This window comes from Heptranchias perlo, chromosome 32 (assembly GCF_035084215.1).
Source record: "Heptranchias perlo isolate sHepPer1 chromosome 32, sHepPer1.hap1, whole genome shotgun sequence".
In the NCBI taxonomy this organism is placed as follows: Eukaryota; Metazoa; Chordata; class Chondrichthyes; order Hexanchiformes; family Hexanchidae; genus Heptranchias; species Heptranchias perlo.
The window spans coordinates 19441180-19459605 of NC_090356.1; the positions used below are offsets into that span (position 1 = coordinate 19441180).

Here is an 18426-nt window from a genome sequence, read left to right on the forward strand (position 1 = left end):
AAACCCAACAGAAACTAACTTTTATGGTTCCAAATTTTCTCCCCAACACCTCTGGCCACCAATTCTTGCTGGGGTCGACAATCCTCTAACATCCCACCTAAATGACCATTCTTCATGTGTGAACCCAGACAGTGAATTTACAGGTTATTTGACAGTATATGCCATCGCAGCCACACCTGATCCTCCACAAAACGACAGAAGTTTGCAGCAACAGAAAGCCATTCAGTGAGAATGATCCAGAACTAATTTCACTGCTTCAAATTTTAGCTACTCTTGCCTGAACTTCTCAGTGGCATACTGTAACAATTCTGCATAAAGACATTTCTCCTAACCTCTCTCCCAACTCAGTGACAATTTTAAATTGATATTCTTTCACCACTTACTCCCCAACTGGAATAATCTTTCCCTGTTCATCCTATTAAATCCCTTCATAATTTTAAAGACTTTTTTTTAAAAAAACCTCCTAAGTCTTCTCTGCTGGATGAAAATAGTCCCAGTATGTCATCTCCTCATAACCATAGTTTCTCATCCCTAGTATCCGAGTGAATATGCACTGTGCTCTCTCTTTGGCTTTAAAATAGGCACCCAAAACTTTATGGAGTACTGTAACTGTGGCTTAACCACTGCCTTGTGCAAACTGATAATTACCTCTTTGCTCTTGTACTTCATACCCCTATTTATAAAATCCAAAATACTATTGACCTTTTTCACATCTTTAAATCGACCAGTCCTCACCTAACATCCACCCTTTCCAGCGTAACAACCAGGAACAGGAATCCCGGCTGATCTTTGGGGGACTGAAAACTAATCATAATACCTCAATTGCACAGACCAAGAATCAAACCTGGGACCTTCTGATCCATATGGTTCAGCTAAAAATGATCTTTACCAAGTGAGCTATCAGGAGGGCGTAACCTTACTTTAATGTCTCTTACTGATACACAGGATAATAAATTTGACTCCATATCATCAATCAACCATTTAGATAAAGCAATTAACCTTATGGTCACTATAAGTGCAACGTTTTCCCCTTTCACCAATCACTACATGTGGGGGCAAAGAGGACAGTAGGAAAGTAGAGAGAAAGACGTGTTTCAATCTCAGGTATATGGTTGGAGCCTGCTGTTGAAATGGGTGCAAGTGATTCCCAGTAATACCCAACACACTGCAACCAGATACAGGTATGTCACTCTGATTCACTCTGCAGCATGGCCATTACATACAGGCCACAACAAGACCATACAGGGAGCATCACCTGTTGCTCGATCAACAGCTTTAATTGACGAGAGCGCTTAAAAACATGACTACAACCAAATCCCAATGCACAGGTAATATTAACCCATTCATTGTTATTTCAAACTTTCACAAGAAACACAGTAGTCGTGCAATTATACAAAAAATATTCTTTGTGCATTTTATTTCTCTCCTTTTAGGTTGCCTGCAGCATACACAGCTTCCTGTGGCTGAGGGGTAATGCGAGTGATCCCCTCCCAGGCCTTTGCTAATGCAGTTTCTCAGCCAGCTGCTGGGAGGTGTGCAAGTTGTTTCTACTACTTTTGTTTCTCCTCCAATTTTTCTCCCCATTTCTTTTGAAGAAACATAGAAACATAGAAAATAGGAGCAAGAGTAGGCCATTCGGTCTTCCGGGCCTGCTCCGCCATTCAAAATGATCATGACTGATTGTCTAAGTCAGCACCCTGTTCCCACTTTTTCCCCCGCAGGTAAAGTACAGGCAAGCTTGTGCAGCTGTAACCCAACTCCTGTTGAGTTACAGTTGCACAAGCTCGCCTGTATTTTACCTGTGAGAGATTCTGTTTTTAAATACGATCTCTTTCTTTGTTGTTTGTTTTTCTTGAAGATGAAGCCCAGGAAGCAGAAGCTATTCAAGTCCTGCATGCAATTTTTGACCTGCGAAACCAGGAGTACCTCTTGAAACGTGGCAAAATTGGAAGAATTGCTCACACCCTGGCTATGCTTTATTACCTGTTCCTGGATTTTAAAAAGGTAAGCTTCACATTACCCTTTCAAGAGATGTACCCATAACGTCTGCAAATTATTAGATGGTCAGCAGAATAGACATGATCATTGAGTACAATATCCAACAATGAAATTCTGTGTAAATCTATTTTATCAAATTGCTAAAGACTAGGTCAAACAAGGAAACCTCAAACAAGGCCACAAGTGATTAGATAAAATTTCCTGTTGCTTTGTGACTGTACCACATAAAAGGTAGATTAGTTGGGTGGGTAACTGCATCACCTGGTATGGTACTGAGTCAGGGAAATCAACAGTCCCTGGGTCTGTGCCAATTTAGCAAATTTCAGCTGGTAGAGCAGCAGCAATTGGTCTTATTACCCCTGGACTAGGGAATAAAAAAATTTCCAGGGTGCCCACCCGATTGTTGTCCAGTATCCCCTACTGGAAATTGCATGTGTGTGGATGGCAGGTAAGCACATATTCAAACTGACATTTAGGAGTAAATTTTAACCCCCAAGCACGGGTGGGTTGGGGATGGGTGGGAGGTTAAAATAACAGGATTTTGGAGTGGGACCGGATCCTGGCTCCAACTTGCCCACTTCTGGGTTTAACCCAGGCAGGTTTGTATGCGTGTGGACAGCAGACACCAGGAAGTCCCGTCCCCACTTAAAGCCAGCAGGCCGATACTTAAAAGGGCAATGTACCTCATTGAGATACTTGAGGTACTAAATATTTTGTGTATTGGAACATTAAAATGAATTTAACCTTACCTGTTCGGGTTTGCCTATCACTTCCGAATCACGTCAAGTGAAAGCAGGTGGGAAGGGCCGGATCCATGAGGTGAGTGCCTTTATTGCACTGCTTGAGGGCCCAGAGGAGCAGGAGTGCTTAATCCAGGCCCAACAAGGTCACCTGGCCAAAAGGACCCCCGTGATCGGCCAACACCTGTCCCCCTCTGCCCAATCTCCGTTGTTCGCTGACTCTCTCCCCGCTCCCCCCCCCCCCCCCCCCCCCGGATGTCATTGCTGGCTGACCCCTATCTCCCCCATCCCCCCATGTCATCCACATCCACCCGCCACCCCCACCTCCCCCCTCCGATTTTTTTCTAAGCGGGATGATCTCTCTCTCTCCCTCCCACCTCTGATTTACAGCTCCTTTCACTGCCAACAGACAGTCAGTCTGTCAATCTGGCTGCCTGGCACGTTGGAAATCCAGAAGCTCAAATACTTACCTTAAATTGAGTTGCGATCGCAGATTGCGACGCATTCAATTCGCTTCCGGGTTCCCCACGCGAACATCTGCGGACGCGCGGGGTACCCGGCTCAGAATAAAAATCATCGCCTTGGTGTCTGGGTTCACAAGAAGAATAGCCACATGGGCCAGGAGCTGGTGGGCTGCCAGAACCACTGGATTTGTATCCAACATGAGTTAGCACCTTCAGGAAAGGAGAGCAGAAAACAAATTAGGGGAAATTGCTTCCAATTACACTACATTTATCACATCCCGTTAGCAACATGGAAGGGCAAGGAGAGGCCATTTAAAACTTCCAGTTCACTATCACCCATTCATCTCCCTTTGGCTTGGTACAGATTGCACTGTTGCAGCACACCCATTCAATCTTTTAATAGCATCGATCTCACACACCTGCTGCTAAACAAATAAAAGCTTCCCTTCAGTGGTTAAAGACACTACTCGGTGTAATACTGGACCACAGAGACCAGAAGGTCGAATTCCTGGTCTGTGTTGAGTTAGCTGATCTCATCCTTTGAAGCAACTGGACCACACAATTGATTTTCAATACAAATGGGAGTTAGGGTTCCCACTATCCAGTGATTCCTGCTGGAAAGTGCACATGTGGCCAAGATTAGACTTAGTTGTAATGAACACAATGGTATACTAGCCTATCACCACTCACTGCTAAGCTCACACACTAAGAATAGCTACTTGTTTGAGTACCAGAGGACTGATGGTGCCCATGGAACTGTACTCCAGCAAGAGTCAGGGAGAGAGGAGGGGACAAAAAAAAAGTGGCAGTAACTCAAACACTACTGTCGAGCTATCAGGCAGCATCTGTGGAGAGAACAGACAAGTTAATGTGTCGGGTTAATGATTTGGACAAAGGGTCCGCACCCAAAATGTTAATTTGTATGTTCTCTCCAGATGCTGTCTGACCTACTGGGTGTTTCCAGCATTTACTGTTTGTTTCAAATTTCCAGCAGCTGCAGTTGTTTGCTTTTTGTTACTATGCTCAGGAGAGTCTGGAGACAACAGAGTGGGCTATTATTTAAATATATTAACTAAATGGAAACTCAAAAGGGAACCTTGAAAAGGACACACTCGCATTAATTACTCAGCTCAATATTTGCTACTTAACAGCAGGAGCTAGATCCAGATCAGTGTTCCCTGAAAGGCAGGCTGTCTACTGCAGTTTTAATTGCCAATACTGGGATCTGTGTTGGATCTATATTTTGATGATGATATCCAAACATCACAGCCTTTCTTCATTTTATTGCTTCAACTGTATCAAGAAAGCAAAAACCCACATGATGACCAACTTTAGACAGCTCACCACTCTCAAACAGTAAGATGAGGGATGTTAGTGCACAAATGTTTCAAATGACAGACATATAACATACTACAAGCAAGACAGCACATGGTTGACTGTAGATCTTTGACTTTTAGTTAACAAGCACACTAAGAATAAGGGACACATTCTGCAGGAACAAGCAAGTGTCTAGAAGGGCTTGTGAGGGACAAGCATTGCAGATATATGCGAGTGCCTAAGAAAGCTCGCACAGGACGAATACTGCAGGTATAGGACTGTTTAGGACAGCCCAGAAGGCACAAGCATTATAGGTAAATGTAAGTGCCCAAGATGCCTCATAATGGACAGCACTGCAAGACAATGCAATTGCCCAGGAAGGCTCACAAGTCCCCCACATGACCCAAAGCACTTATTTTGTTCAGAGGGAAGGGAAGCTCCAATCGAGACACCTACAACGAGAGGAAATGGAAAAGAAATCCTACTGCACATCAAAACTGCATTTTTATTTGGTAGAGAATCAACACATTAATAAATCTTTAAAAGTGTCTTGGAGGAAAGCAATACAAGAATCTGCAGTCAATAATTCATGAAAGGGTGAATGCATTTCTGGTACGAGTAATAGTGAAAATGTCATTGTTTAAAACTGCCAAGTCTCTCTTGTGAGAAACACTGGGAGAAACAAATTCATAACCTAAGTAAATCTTTGTAATGTTGTAGTGTTATAACCAATTCCATCGAATAAAATATATATTGTGAAGCCTGATTTAATTTTGTCGTATTCTGCACCAGCTGAATGGCAGACCAAATCATGCAACATTTGCTACTACAATAAATTCACTCAAATTTGGAATGTGAAAATATAACTGATCAGTGACTCATCCCGGTTCATTTGTTTGATTTGTTCTGGTAGTGGTTTACCACCAGTCTGATTTCCATCCTATTGCTTCTCTACACAAAACATACTTTAGCAATTAGCATGGGATTATTGGCCATTTCTTCAATAATAGAACAGTATTTTTCAAAAAAGGATCCTGGATTCACACTGCCCTGTCTTAAAGAGCTATAACATCAGCAACATTAATGCAGTTCACAGTCTGGTGCATTTTAACAGCAGGCTGATAACCAATTTTAAAATAAATTTTAATGATCTTTCTAATCATATTGGGAAAACCCTGAGGCCTCAAGTAAGTTTATTCTCCTCCCACATATGAAGTGTAAGAGACCAGGAATGGCCCATTAGAAGCATTTCACCAAGTCCAGGGTCATTTCATCAGTCTTTTTAAAAAAAATGATTTTAGTAAAGGACAGAGATCCCTTTAATACAAGTTTATCTTGTTTCTTGTTTCTTGTTACAGGCAACTGAATATGGGAAACTGGCTCTGGAGGACAGCCAGTTGTTTCCACATAGCGAGAAAGAAATTGCCACCATTGTGCGTCTTGTCGAGATGGCTGAAAAGGCACTTTCGTATCCCGGGGGGAAGGGACCATCACCCTCTGCATGGGCTAATTCGTGCTAAAAGTTGCTGTGCCATAGTTGCCAGGTTGTTCACACATTGTACCAAAATGGAGCACTGGTTACATTTTTATATATTCACATGGAGGTGATGTGGGGCACTGCAATTTTTTGGCAATTAAGAAAACATTTTCCCACAAAGAAAGTTGTCTGAGAGGTTTCTTTAGCAAAGAGATTACAGCAAGTCAGGGACGGGAGCTGCACCTGTGACAGCTAAAAGCAATATCACGTTGCAAATAGTGCCAGTCAATGCAACAAGACTCATATTTATATAGCACCTTATGTCTCACAGAAACATCTCAAAGTACTTCACGTACAATTAATTATTTTTTTTAAGGGCAGTGATTGTTATGCAATTGCAGCAATCATCTTATGTAAAGCAAGATCCCACAAATAGCAATTAGATGAGTGACCAATTAATCTGTTTTTGGAGATGTTGGTTGAGGGGGGAAATGTTGTCTTAGACACCAAAAGAACTCCCTGCTCTTTGAAATAGTCCCATGGTACTGTGAATGTCCATCAGAATCAGCAAACAGGGTCCAAGTTTAACATCTCATCCAAAGGACAGCATCTTCAACAATGCAGTACTCGCCCAGTACTGCACTGGGGTAGCAGCCCAGGCAATACACAGGAGTATGTAGAAAGACAGTCAAAGCAACACTGAAATTCAGCTAAGCTGACAAGTATATTTTATCAAAGTAGGAGCTACAATTAAGGAAAATCATGTCCAGGAACAGAACAGTTTACAACACATCTACTCAAGAAGTGTAAATTTAAAGCTCTCTGTTTATTTCCATTCTCTAAATAATACTGGATACCTGCTGTAACTGAGCAGGCAATTTCAAAACAGCAGTTATACATTACATAATAGTAAAAACGGAGATGAGTATATCCATCATATAAGGAACTGTATGCTTCAATCTGTATCTTGCATTTGGCAATACAATGTCCTAGAGCAGTAACATAATACTGCCACAAGTCATCTTTTTTTCCCAGCCAAGCTATTTGACTATGAAAGTGTCACAGCTGACAGCCAATCCTGTCCTCACCAAATGTCCACATATTCAGTAGCAGTAGGTGGCACAAGCAACAAGGAGTAAGAACCCTCACCCATTTTCTTTTACATATCCCAGGGCACTGACCCCAATCGTAATGACCCAACTGAGAGCAGCTCAGCACAGACCAGGGATCAAACCAGAGATCTTCTAGTCTGTCTGTCACTAGATTAACTTGCCTAGCCATCTGGGGAAGCATAGAACATAGGACAAAGCAGTCCACTTGGATGGCACCCCATCCACCACCCTAAACATTCACTCCCTTCACCACCGGCGCACTGTGGCTACAGTGTGTACCATTCACAGGATGCAATGCAGCAACTCGCCAGGGCTTCTTCGACAGCACCTCCCATACCCACGGCCTCTACCAACTAGAAGGACAAGGGCAGCAGGCACATGGGAACACCACCTGCACGTTCCCCTCCAAGTCTCACACCATTCGACTTAGAAATATATCGCCGTTCCTTCATCATTGCTGGGTCAAAATCCTGGAACTCCCAACCTAACACCACTTCACCACACGGACTGCAACAGGTCAAGAAGGCGGCTCACTACCACCTTCTCAAGGGCAATTAGGGATGGGCAATAAATGCTGGCCTTGCCAGCGATGTCCACATCCCATGAACGAATAATAAAAAAAGAAACCCCTAGATCAGCACAGTAGATCAGCTGTACCCACGATCTCATCCAGTGGCTACCATGTCCCATCTCTCTTTCCCCCACGCACCCCCCCACCCAAACCCCTTTTTTAACCTGTGGTTCTCATCAGACTTGGCGTCTGTGTTTCTGTAGGTTTCAATTCACAAGACACCGTAAGCACAAGCAAGCAGTAGCCCTAATTGATAAAATACTTTGAAGTGCAGTGACTGTTTTACATAGGTAGCAATGAGCCACAAGAGTAATCCTCAATAAAGATTTGAGAGTACCCTTGCAATAGATTGTGCCTCACGTCCACTAAAATTCTATGAGGAGGGGAAAAAGTTAGTGGACGTGGGTTATCCAGTAAATGACAGATGAAATTTAATGTGGAAAAACAAAGTAATGCACACTGGTACAGAACATATATGAAAAAACATGCAGTGGATAAGCCTATTTTGGTTTGAAAGAAAACAACTGTGAACTTAACAGTAATCAAATGCACACACTTACCCACAGAGCTATCCAGGTAAAGTGTGTTATCTACTGCCAACATTGGATACAAACATTAGTAAGAAGGACATTGACCTGAAGTGTCTCCTTACTGCATTGTGAATGAGTGAAAGCATTATTAGTCTGAACTGGGCTGCAAGAGTGACAGAGTGTCTGGCAAATTATACTTCCTCCCCTTGTTCATCCATATCCCCCATAGTTCAGTTCTGGGTTTTGCAGGACCGGAGTAAATCCAAAACCCATTTCTCAATGAAGTTCACACAGGACCATGTAACACTGAAATCTTACAAGAAATTCTGGTGGAGAAAAACATTTTCCAAGAGGCTGTTTCATTGACTGTAGAACACATATGAAGTATCTGTATTAGGAATAAGTGAAGGGTTACCCCACTTTAAAAATGTAAGAAAGCACAACTCAGTTTAATAGGTGGTTTTAATTTCTATGAATCATTTTATTACATTCTAAAAAATTGAAACAGAAGTATATGTACAGTATTCACCATGATCAATGTGACTAATACCACATCCCTGCCTTTCCAACTAGTTATTCAAGTACCAATAATTGGCCAGCTTCACCGGCACTTGGTCAGTTTGCACCACTTGGTAGGAGTTTCACATTCAGACTGCTAAATCTATAAACATTCGATAAAACTCCAAAATGATAATTGCAAATAGCCCACGGCTGATATTTTTTTTAAAAGATTGTTATTAAACCTATTCTACAGGAATTTAGGGCCAGAGTGTTTACTGTTGTTTAAAAGATGTAATATTTCACAGTTCATATAACTGATGTTAAAAGTCTCGTATGTGGATCTTTCTCTTCATATATTCACTAGTGTGGCTTTGCACTGCTATTATTCAGTGCCAGAGGCTGAAAAACAAATGGTGCAACGCTAGGCTGAGAATATAAACATGCAGCACCACGAGAAGCTGGAAAAAAGGGCAGCAATAGGTTTTAAGGCCCACTTAGCTTCTTAATATTGTGCTGAAATTCTGTATACTCCACAAACCACACAAATATCTCATTTTGTAATGCAGCAGGAACATCTAAATAGAGGGATTCTCAATTATCATTTTATCCTGCATTGTTTGAAAGTTCTCTCCCCTTGAACCAAATCTTTAAAAATGATTTGAGTATATTTAAAACTAGATAGGATTCTAGGAACATGTGATTGTAGATGTTTTCATACATAGAATTTCTCTGTCCTCTATGCAGTTCAAGTCACAACCACTTCTCTGTCTATAGAAACTACTAATGTATTAAAACTCCAGTCAGTTTATTGTTAAAAATCCACATACTTATGGGAAGCAAGTTAGAATACTGATGTCTAGGAATTCAGCTTACTCCCATTCTAATGGTCATGAAACCCCTACCAAGCATTCTCAAACTCATTAGTCCTTCAAGTTTTCAAACACTGTGAGTCAATTCATTTACCATTTAACCACACTCTTGAAATCTGTACAATCATGAAAGACACGCATGCTCTCTCTCTCTGATACACACACGCACACACACACACACACACACACGTACAGGGAATGCATAACTTTTAATACAATTAGTAACTGCTACTGTACTAGAAGGTTGCCCAAAAGGACCAAAATGACAAAGAGTTTGTGTCCTGATGACAAAAGCAAAAGGCGAATATACATTATTGGACACAGGATGTCACTCATATGATCAGGAGGCAAAACCTGAAGTACTATTGTCAGAAAATGAGTTACTATTTGCTTTATTATACCTTTGGGCTACAGTCACTCAGCTGTCAAACAAACAGCAGTACAATCAGGCTATGCAGGCAGCATGTCAAGAGGCACCAGCTCTACAAGTGCAACAACGGAATATTTGTTGCTTCAGCCTCCCTCCATACCCGAATGACTACTGCCCAGTGGAAAGGCATTTAATAACCAATAGTAAAAATGTTTTTTTTTTAAATTTCTAATAAAGTTTATAAAATATCATTTGTGTGACAAAAACACATGGAAAGTTTACAGTAGTTTATAAACTTGCAAATTCTAGCTGCCAGTTGGACAAGATCACAAAAATGGGAGATAAATTCAGGTCTATAAAAAATCTTCAGCTAATGTATAAGGTACTTTTGGTGCTGATCACTATCTGTCTCCATTCTAATCCAGAACTGCAGCCCAAGGGTCTAATGGGTTATTTTAAACAAAAAGCATATTCCAATTTTATTCTGAATTGTTTGAAGTGTCATGGTCAACATTTTTACAATTCCCAATAGTTTGATGCTGAAGCAACTGGATACTTCACTATGGTCAGTTCTTAATCACAGCCCATGTTGCAATATGTGCATATTGTGTATACACTGAACACAAGCTGCTGGCTGAAAATGAGTTACCCTTTAGTTTAGTATACCTTACCTAAAAGGAAACGACCATTAGGTTACTTTCCATATCACATGAACATTGACCGGAATGGGAAATGGTGCACTTAAATTAGAGTTGCTTTACCCCAATGAAAGATCATTTAAAATAACGGTGTAGTGCATATATTCCAAACCATCTCAATGAAGATAGTTACACAAATTTTCAGGCTTTGATAATTCAAACCATTTCAGCTATGTCCCTAGTGTATGTTCTCAAGGATACTTGGTTGTACAACTGCCTTGTATCCCAACTCATTCATGGCCTTTGACTATTGTGTCAATCACAACATTTGAACAAGGCACCCAGTCTTGCATGCACAGTCACACACACACAAAAAAAATCAACCTTGCTTCAAACACAATGTTCTACAGAGAAACGCAGTTAGTGAAACCGTCAGTAAATTCAAACTTCACAGCTGTACAAGTTCAGTGCATTGGAACACTCACAGCTTATACTTAAAATGTACATTTTCAGACCTTTCCCTCCCATTCTCTCCCCCCCACCCCAACCCCAATGTTTAAAGAACACTGAGCGTTTATGAAATAAGCAGTAAAAGCATAAACTCAACAGTTTTTGGATGTTGAAATATTTTTTTCTCTTAAATACAAGTTAAATTTAATTCCTAACTACATATGTATAATATTCTACTCATGCCTGGAGAATGGGACAGGGCTGCTTCTCCTGCTCTCCCACACTTAGTCAGCAACACAATGGAATGTCAGGATTGGTGAGGCTGCCTCAGTTTTACACTCTGCACAACGAACTGTTCTCGAGTCTGCCATGGGTATAGAGACCGTGTTTAGACTGTGGTAAAGATCCACAATCGGGTTTGAAACCTTAACTACTGGGGGCTTCCACTTTAAGATTCCCAGTGCAGTGGGGAGTCACATCATTGATTTGACTCAGTGTTTACAAACCAACAGTAACCATTATGTTGTTATGCTAAAGTTGGGTCTATTATCACATCCTACAGTTTCAAGTACCATGGAAAGGAGAATATCCACTGGGTAAGAATTCCTTATTGATCAGAGTGAGACAAATGCCAAAACTCTGCAGTGATATTTTTATTCAAGTGCTCACATCTCTAAGCAAAGTTGGAATGAAGAGAAAATGTGGATAAAAGGGTAAAATCTCCTCCTTCGCCCCTATACAAAAAATGTACACATATCATACTAGAATTATCGGGGGGGGGGGGGGGTCACAATTCTTTTTACATATCAGCATGTCTTCCCTGGTTTGCCTCGATTAAATTATTTCATTGGAATAGTCCTAATGTGATTGATGAATCCTGCCAGCACGTTAGCCAACATTCAGTCAGAGTTTTGCATGGCAACACATTTTGTACATGGTATTATATAGTACTCATCTATCAAACGGCTGGTAGAATTATCTGCCGTACTGATCTCTGAATTTACATTCAGAAATCCCAATTGCAGCAGAGGTGGTCTGGAGCCGAAGGCGTTCATGTCTGTGAAGAAGCTTTTCATCATGTGCAAGGCTCAAGAATCATTGGGTTTGTTTAAAAAAGTGTTATTTTCTTCTCCCTTACCATTTCTAAAGTTTGTCACAAAAGCAAAAATCCTTTAAAATTTTAGATGCATGCCGTAAATATCAGGTCAACAACTAGCTATAAGAGATCATAAATTATCCGACAAATTATCCAGTTAGCTTCACTTGTGGATGTTTAACATATCTTACTGTAACCAGGACACATCCACTGCATAAACATCAGCCAGCTTGTCATAGTTTTGTAAACTGTTAAACAAATATATAAAAATTAGCAAATTCTTAAATTTACTGAAAAAGATGAGGGGGCAGAGCACCAGCAAACATTCACCACTTCTCCCTCACCATTTTAAAATACTTTCAAGCTCTGAATCATTGCAGCTCTTCTTCCTCTCTTTCTCCACCCCTCACACATTATCATGGAGGTAAATACACTCAACGCAATTATAGGGCATCTTTATTCAAACACAATGGTTCTTCATGCTGTTGCATGTTCTCAAATTAAATTGCAAACTATATTGCACTGTCAGAATAAGCAGATTTTCCAACAGTTCTGAATCTCTGAAATTGAGCCTGCACACCAATGTTGTACCTGTGTTATCAGTCATCTCTCAATCTTCTACACCAGTAGCCTCCCCACCCATTTAGTCAACTTACCCAAATGCTGGACATTTACAAAGAAAGGAAGCAAGCAAAAACTACTAATACTAATAGCTAATACTGTCTGGTTGAGGACAGTCCATACCATTTGAGCATAGTTCCTCATGGGTCAGCCACTGGCAGTGTCCGTGAAGATGTTCACAGACTTGACAACCCATCCTTCCTCCCTCAAAATGGCTAGGGAGTCATTTACACTTTATTCTAGATCACGACATGCCCCTGCCACTAAACAAAGTTCTTACAACACTAGATTTACAAGGTAACAAAGGGCTCCTTTAAAAAGAATGTGTCACGGCTAATCCTTTTCTTTTGGTATTTGGGAGGAGGGAAGAGAAAGATTATAAAAGTGTACTGTTTTGCTGTTAATTTTGCATATGTATACATGCAAATAAAATTGATTGCTATTAGAATTTTCCATCTACCACAGAAAATATGCAACTTCCTCTGCACAGATGGCTTTAAATTTGAGGTTTTGCCCTCCTCTTTACTCCCCTGAATACCAGGCCTTATGCTAGGTGACACTTCCACAGTCAAAGTGACCCTCTGGCACTTCATTCACATGGCATTCTTCATGTGCACTCCCGAATAGCAAACATTGGTGGGCAGTTTGATTAAGAGTCAAGCCTGGTCTTGTCTTTGCTACTATTCACAAACATTTCCACTGGGGTCATGTGAGGTTAGTTCCTGTGCCTCTCCTCCAGCCCAGGCACGCTAAGGCCAAAAGCAGCATCCTCATTCAGATACGTTAACTCGGCACCAAGGAGCGTGTTGGGTTGCGTGGCTCAGTGCCCTACCATGTGGTGCATTTGCACATTCAGCCATCAGGGAATTGTATGCAAAAAAAAAAAATCAAGCATCTGCTTCGAGAAATTTAGTCAACAAGTTTAAGTGATGCATCATGAACCGTATCTGTGCTTTATCCCTGCATTTAGTGCTGCGTGAAAATATTTCCAGGGATTTTCAAGTCATTGACTTTAAATGCAGCAGGCAGCTGGATCAGAGTCAAAGTAGTCAATCAGAATATTGAGTGAAAACTTTTCCACAGTGCAAATAAAGTGGAAACAGTCCACTGTGACAATTTTTTTTAAAAAACGCCTTGAATTTTGTATCTTAATTTTCCAAAGTAACCCTGTTGTCTTTTCCAAATTGCAGGAAGGTTTATGGAAAATGACTCAATGTTCACAAGCCATCTTAAAAGTTAGAGGCTGGTGTGCTCACGGATGTTAAAAGGGTGGAAGAGGATGCTGCAAACCTTTTAACCCAAGCCCTCAGACAGAGCCAATTTTAATTACTTTTGTTCCAAGCCCCTTGAATTGTAGTTAACACAACACCCCACGTTAGATAGCTGGAGCCCTTCCAGAAGGAATTCATTACATTTAACCCGGTTGTTGTGCAAGCACAGATCAGGATAGTCTCCGAGTGTAGAATTCACTGCAAGCAGAGTGTGTACAGTGCTCTTTTACTGCTTTAAATACTCACACATCGACAGGCTGTGTTAAGAGTTGCCCTGGTCAATACCTGCGACTGCCAGATTGCCTTTACATTAATGAGTACCACATTATTTGGAGAACACTGTTCGGTCTTATTGAGCTGTACAGACAGCTTTTTGTTAAGTATACAATCCTAGATACTTCTTACACACAGAAATTCATCCATTAAATTTAGGGCCCTAGAATTCTGTAGCACCTCAAGCCAATTTCTGCAGGAAACCCAACCAAACTCTGTGACATGTGAATGTAGATTTTGTGGCCAAATCTATCCAGAGTTTCAGGTTATCTTAATCTAATATATTTTTTAAATACTACAAAAACTGGCAGTGTTTTTTTTAAAATGGGCATTTTTAATGGTTTAAGCAGTTTACTGTGCACAGCTTCTGATTCCCATGCGTTGCTCATTTTTCAGTAATAGCTGCCACTTAACGCCTAGCTGTTTTGCCTGGCTTTTCATCTAGCGAAATGAGACAGTTAGACATTACTTGATAGCTAACTAAGCTAGTGGCTTTTTATTTAAAGTGCCAGTATTTACAACAGTTAGATGAGGAAAGCCTATGCATAAAAAAAGGTGAAACCAAATTTCCCTTTTTAAAATTAACTTTAAATTACATCATATCTCCTAGTCTATTTAAAGTGTCTGTGAGCCTTGTGCTTGTTGACAGATACAGTAACTGATGACAATGTGTGCTCAAACTCACCAAATTATAAAAAGCAGGAAATATATTGAAATTTTAAAAAGGAAAACGTAATAGTAACACTGTATACACCATACTGGCAGATACAATTTGTAAATACAGACACTTTACTTTTTATAATATAGGCTCGGCAGACCCTGATAGACTGGAGCTGGCTTCTGCAAAGTCAGAAAGAGCTCAGATCAATCCCCGTACATTTCACACTTTGCAGATATCACCTAGCGAGCAAATAATCAATACTTGGTATAAAAACATGAATACTTGCTGTTCTGAATCATGTCAAATGACACCAATTTTTCTAATTCTTATTGATTTACAGTTAATCCCTATGCATTTCATACCTTGCACACTTCGCTTGATAAACTGGATCCAAAACTTCTGCAAAGCATTAAGGAGCAGAGTTCAATCCCCATGCATTTTACACCTTTCACCCATTACTGCACGATGCTAGGCTTGGAGAGTTAGCATATTAGCTAGAAAAGCTTCAATGGGACAAGTGGCCTTTGTTCACCTTTGCCTTATTTAATGTAACGTAAGTGTTGGCAAGTAAAAATAAAACATTTATTTAACTGGAGGCAATGCACAGTGGTTAGAATTCAATGCATTTACACCACACATCTACTTGGTCACTCACGAGTTAAAAGGACTTCTGTATCTATGGGCTAGACTACACATCCTATTTATTTCCCCAATGTACATTTTCTACGTTGTGCCTGGGATTGTTTCCAGGCAATCACAAGTCTGTGAAAAACACAACATTTTATCAATTGACTTGACAAAGTGAAGATGTCATCAATGATAAAGCCAAATCTCAAACGCAAAAGAACGTCTATCTCACCTTCAAACACATAGAAACTACTTGCGAGCAACCAGTTTTCCACTGTTCATGATCACACCCCCTCAACATGCACCCCTTTATCCATCAACCAACCTGGTAGGCAACTTCAAAGTCCAAAAACAGCTAGAAATATTAAATGATTAATCATCTAAGTTCTTTTATATATTACTGATTAGATTTCCTCTCAAATTACTTCCTGCAGAAATGTGTTTATTTTCTAATCAGTATTCTAATCTCACTGTTCAAGGATTTTTGTTTTGGGGGGGGGGGGGGGGTGAGGAAGGAAAGAGAGATAAGAATTGAAATCATGGCTCATGTCATTTTTGGTATATGCTGAAATTTTACTTTAAATTGATATTCTCTGTTCCTCTCCTCCTTATGCTTTTGATCTGAGATGCGCTGAAAGATCTCAGCTTGTTAGTTATTACATGTTCTGGAATAATAATTGGCTCATTTGTTTATAAGCCAGTTCAAACTGTTCCCACCAAACTTCCTGAAAAATACTGAAGTTCTGTGCAGTTGATACAGACTTTAGCAAATGGCACTGCTGTCGTAGCAGATAGTAAGTAAAGAATATATGGAACAGCTATTCTAGGGAATAGGAAAATAACATAGAAGTGCAGTTCATTGCAGAGGGGCAAGACGTTGATTCCAAATGCAGGGAGTTCCTGATCTCAACCATGCCATCACAGGAGGTGATAAGCAACGGCCATGCATTCCCAACAAGAACTGATGAAGTATCTCCTCCAAAATATTAACCAGTCTTTCTCTCCCAGATATTGACTGACTACCTTTTTATTGTCAAGGCAATGCCTTTTAACTAAACAACTGAAATCATACTATTGTGGTTTTGAAGTAAATTTATAAACTGCACCTAACCTTCCCCCACCCAAAGACATTGAGACTACATAACCCATTGCTCAGGCTATGGAGCGAGTTAATGGCTATAATGTCATTCAGGGTTATTTAACAAACCCAGACTTGACATAATTTATTCTCCACATCAACCATTAAGTGTCCTTTCCATCAATTCTTTTACCCTTTTATCCACAGTTCAGCTGGGAAAGCAGCCCTGTCTGTTATACCTGTTAGTAGAGGCTCCTCAACCTCACTCACTCAATAGCTTCATTTCAGTGTTTATGAGATTGTTCATGTTGTAGCCTGGCTCAGGCAGTGCAGTGTGCATGGACCTGGAAGCAGTAGTGTCAGAATCCCTGACCTCCACTATTTCAGGATCACTCTCACTGGAGCTTGATCCCACACTCATGGTGAACACACTCTCCGGGATGGCGCTGACTGGAGCCCCCACCTCTGGCTCACTCGTTTCACTGGCACTCGAAACTACAGAAAGGAGCGACATTTTCCTGGTCAGTCTGCTTGGCAGCAACGACAGGGCGTAGTCTGCTATGATACCGCTTACATCCAGATTGCAAGCTTTGTCAAAGGCCCTGAAACCTACATTTGCATTGGCTTCACACACTACAAAAGAACCGTCATCTTTCCTGAGCAGATCGATACCGCACACGTCCATGCCTAAGATATTGGAGACCTGGATTGCCAGCTGTTTGCCCTGCTCACTCAGCTGATACATCACACCAACACCTCCTGTCAAACAGAAAAAATATGATCAGTTCAGAACTCCACGAAAATTAGAAATTATTTTTAGGGCACTACAGAGAAAGAGAAGTATGTAGGTACTCTTACAATGAACAGTCAAGCTTTCTATGCAACACTCAGGAAGCCTGGTATCAGCTGGAACCTCTGCTGGGAAATAAGAACTCAAATCTCCAATCTTAACTCAGGCTTACCCAGAGAGAAAGTTTCAACAGTCTTTCAGGTCCCACAAAATAAATTTATCTGCAAACAGCAATTTTGCTCATCTTAAAATGAAGAAGTCACTTCTCCTTGTTGCATGTTGCTAACTGAAGATGACAATTTTTCCAACTGGGGTCTTAAACAGTTGATTTTTGATACTACGATCATTCTTCTCCAGTTCCTCCTCCCCAACCTTTTTAAAAAAATTGTTCAGGGGATGCGAGCAATGCTGCCAAGGTTGCATTTATCATTGATCCTTAGTTACCTCAAAAAAGTGGTGGTGAGCCTTCTCCTTGGACCACTGCAGTCCTCGTGGTGATGGGTGCTCCCACAATAGTGTTAGATAGGGAATTCCAGGACAAATTAGGAATGGCAATATGTCTATGGCAGTATAATGCATGACTTGGGAGGGAAACGTGGAGGTGTTTTGTTCTTCTCAATGGTAAAGGTCATAGGGGAGAGAGAGTTATTATTAAACTAACCTTGTTGAGTTTCTGCAGCACATCCTGTAGATCATACATAATGCAGCCACAGTATGCCTGTGGTGTAGGAGGTGAATATCAAGTCCAGTGGCAGGGGCACGAATCAAGCAAAAATGAATCCTTGAAACCATCGAGCTTCTTGATGTTGCAGCTGCACCTATCCAGGTGAGTGGTGCTCATCCACCACACACCTGACTTGAGACTTGTAGGTGGAGAAGAGGCTTTGAGGGGGGTCAGGAGGTTAGCCACTCATTACAGAGTACTGAGCCTCTGCCCTGTTCTTGTAGCTATGGTGTTGATAAGGCTGGTTC

The 18426-nt window shown here is 40.9% G+C and overlaps 2 protein-coding genes across 2 annotated transcripts in view; one reads left to right on the plus strand and one right to left on the minus strand.

The window, feature by feature from the left end:
• Positions 1–13202, plus strand: part of zmynd12 (zinc finger, MYND-type containing 12) — a 29962-nt gene extending 16760 nt beyond the window's left edge. Inside the window, exons 7-8 of the mRNA XM_067970569.1 lie at positions 1859–2004; positions 5878–13202. Of these exons, the coding sequence (XP_067826670.1) occupies positions 1859–2004; positions 5878–6039 (308 nt within the window). The 3' untranslated portion in view covers positions 6040–13202. The remainder of the gene's footprint in view (positions 1–1858; positions 2005–5877) is intronic.
• rimkla (ribosomal modification protein rimK-like family member A) overlaps positions 8548–18426 on the minus strand; it is a 45626-nt gene continuing 35747 nt past the window's right edge. The window contains exon 5 of the mRNA XM_067970568.1: positions 8548–17423. Coding sequence (XP_067826669.1) covers positions 16927–17423 — 497 coding nt within the window. The 3' untranslated portion in view covers positions 8548–16926. The remainder of the gene's footprint in view (positions 17424–18426) is intronic.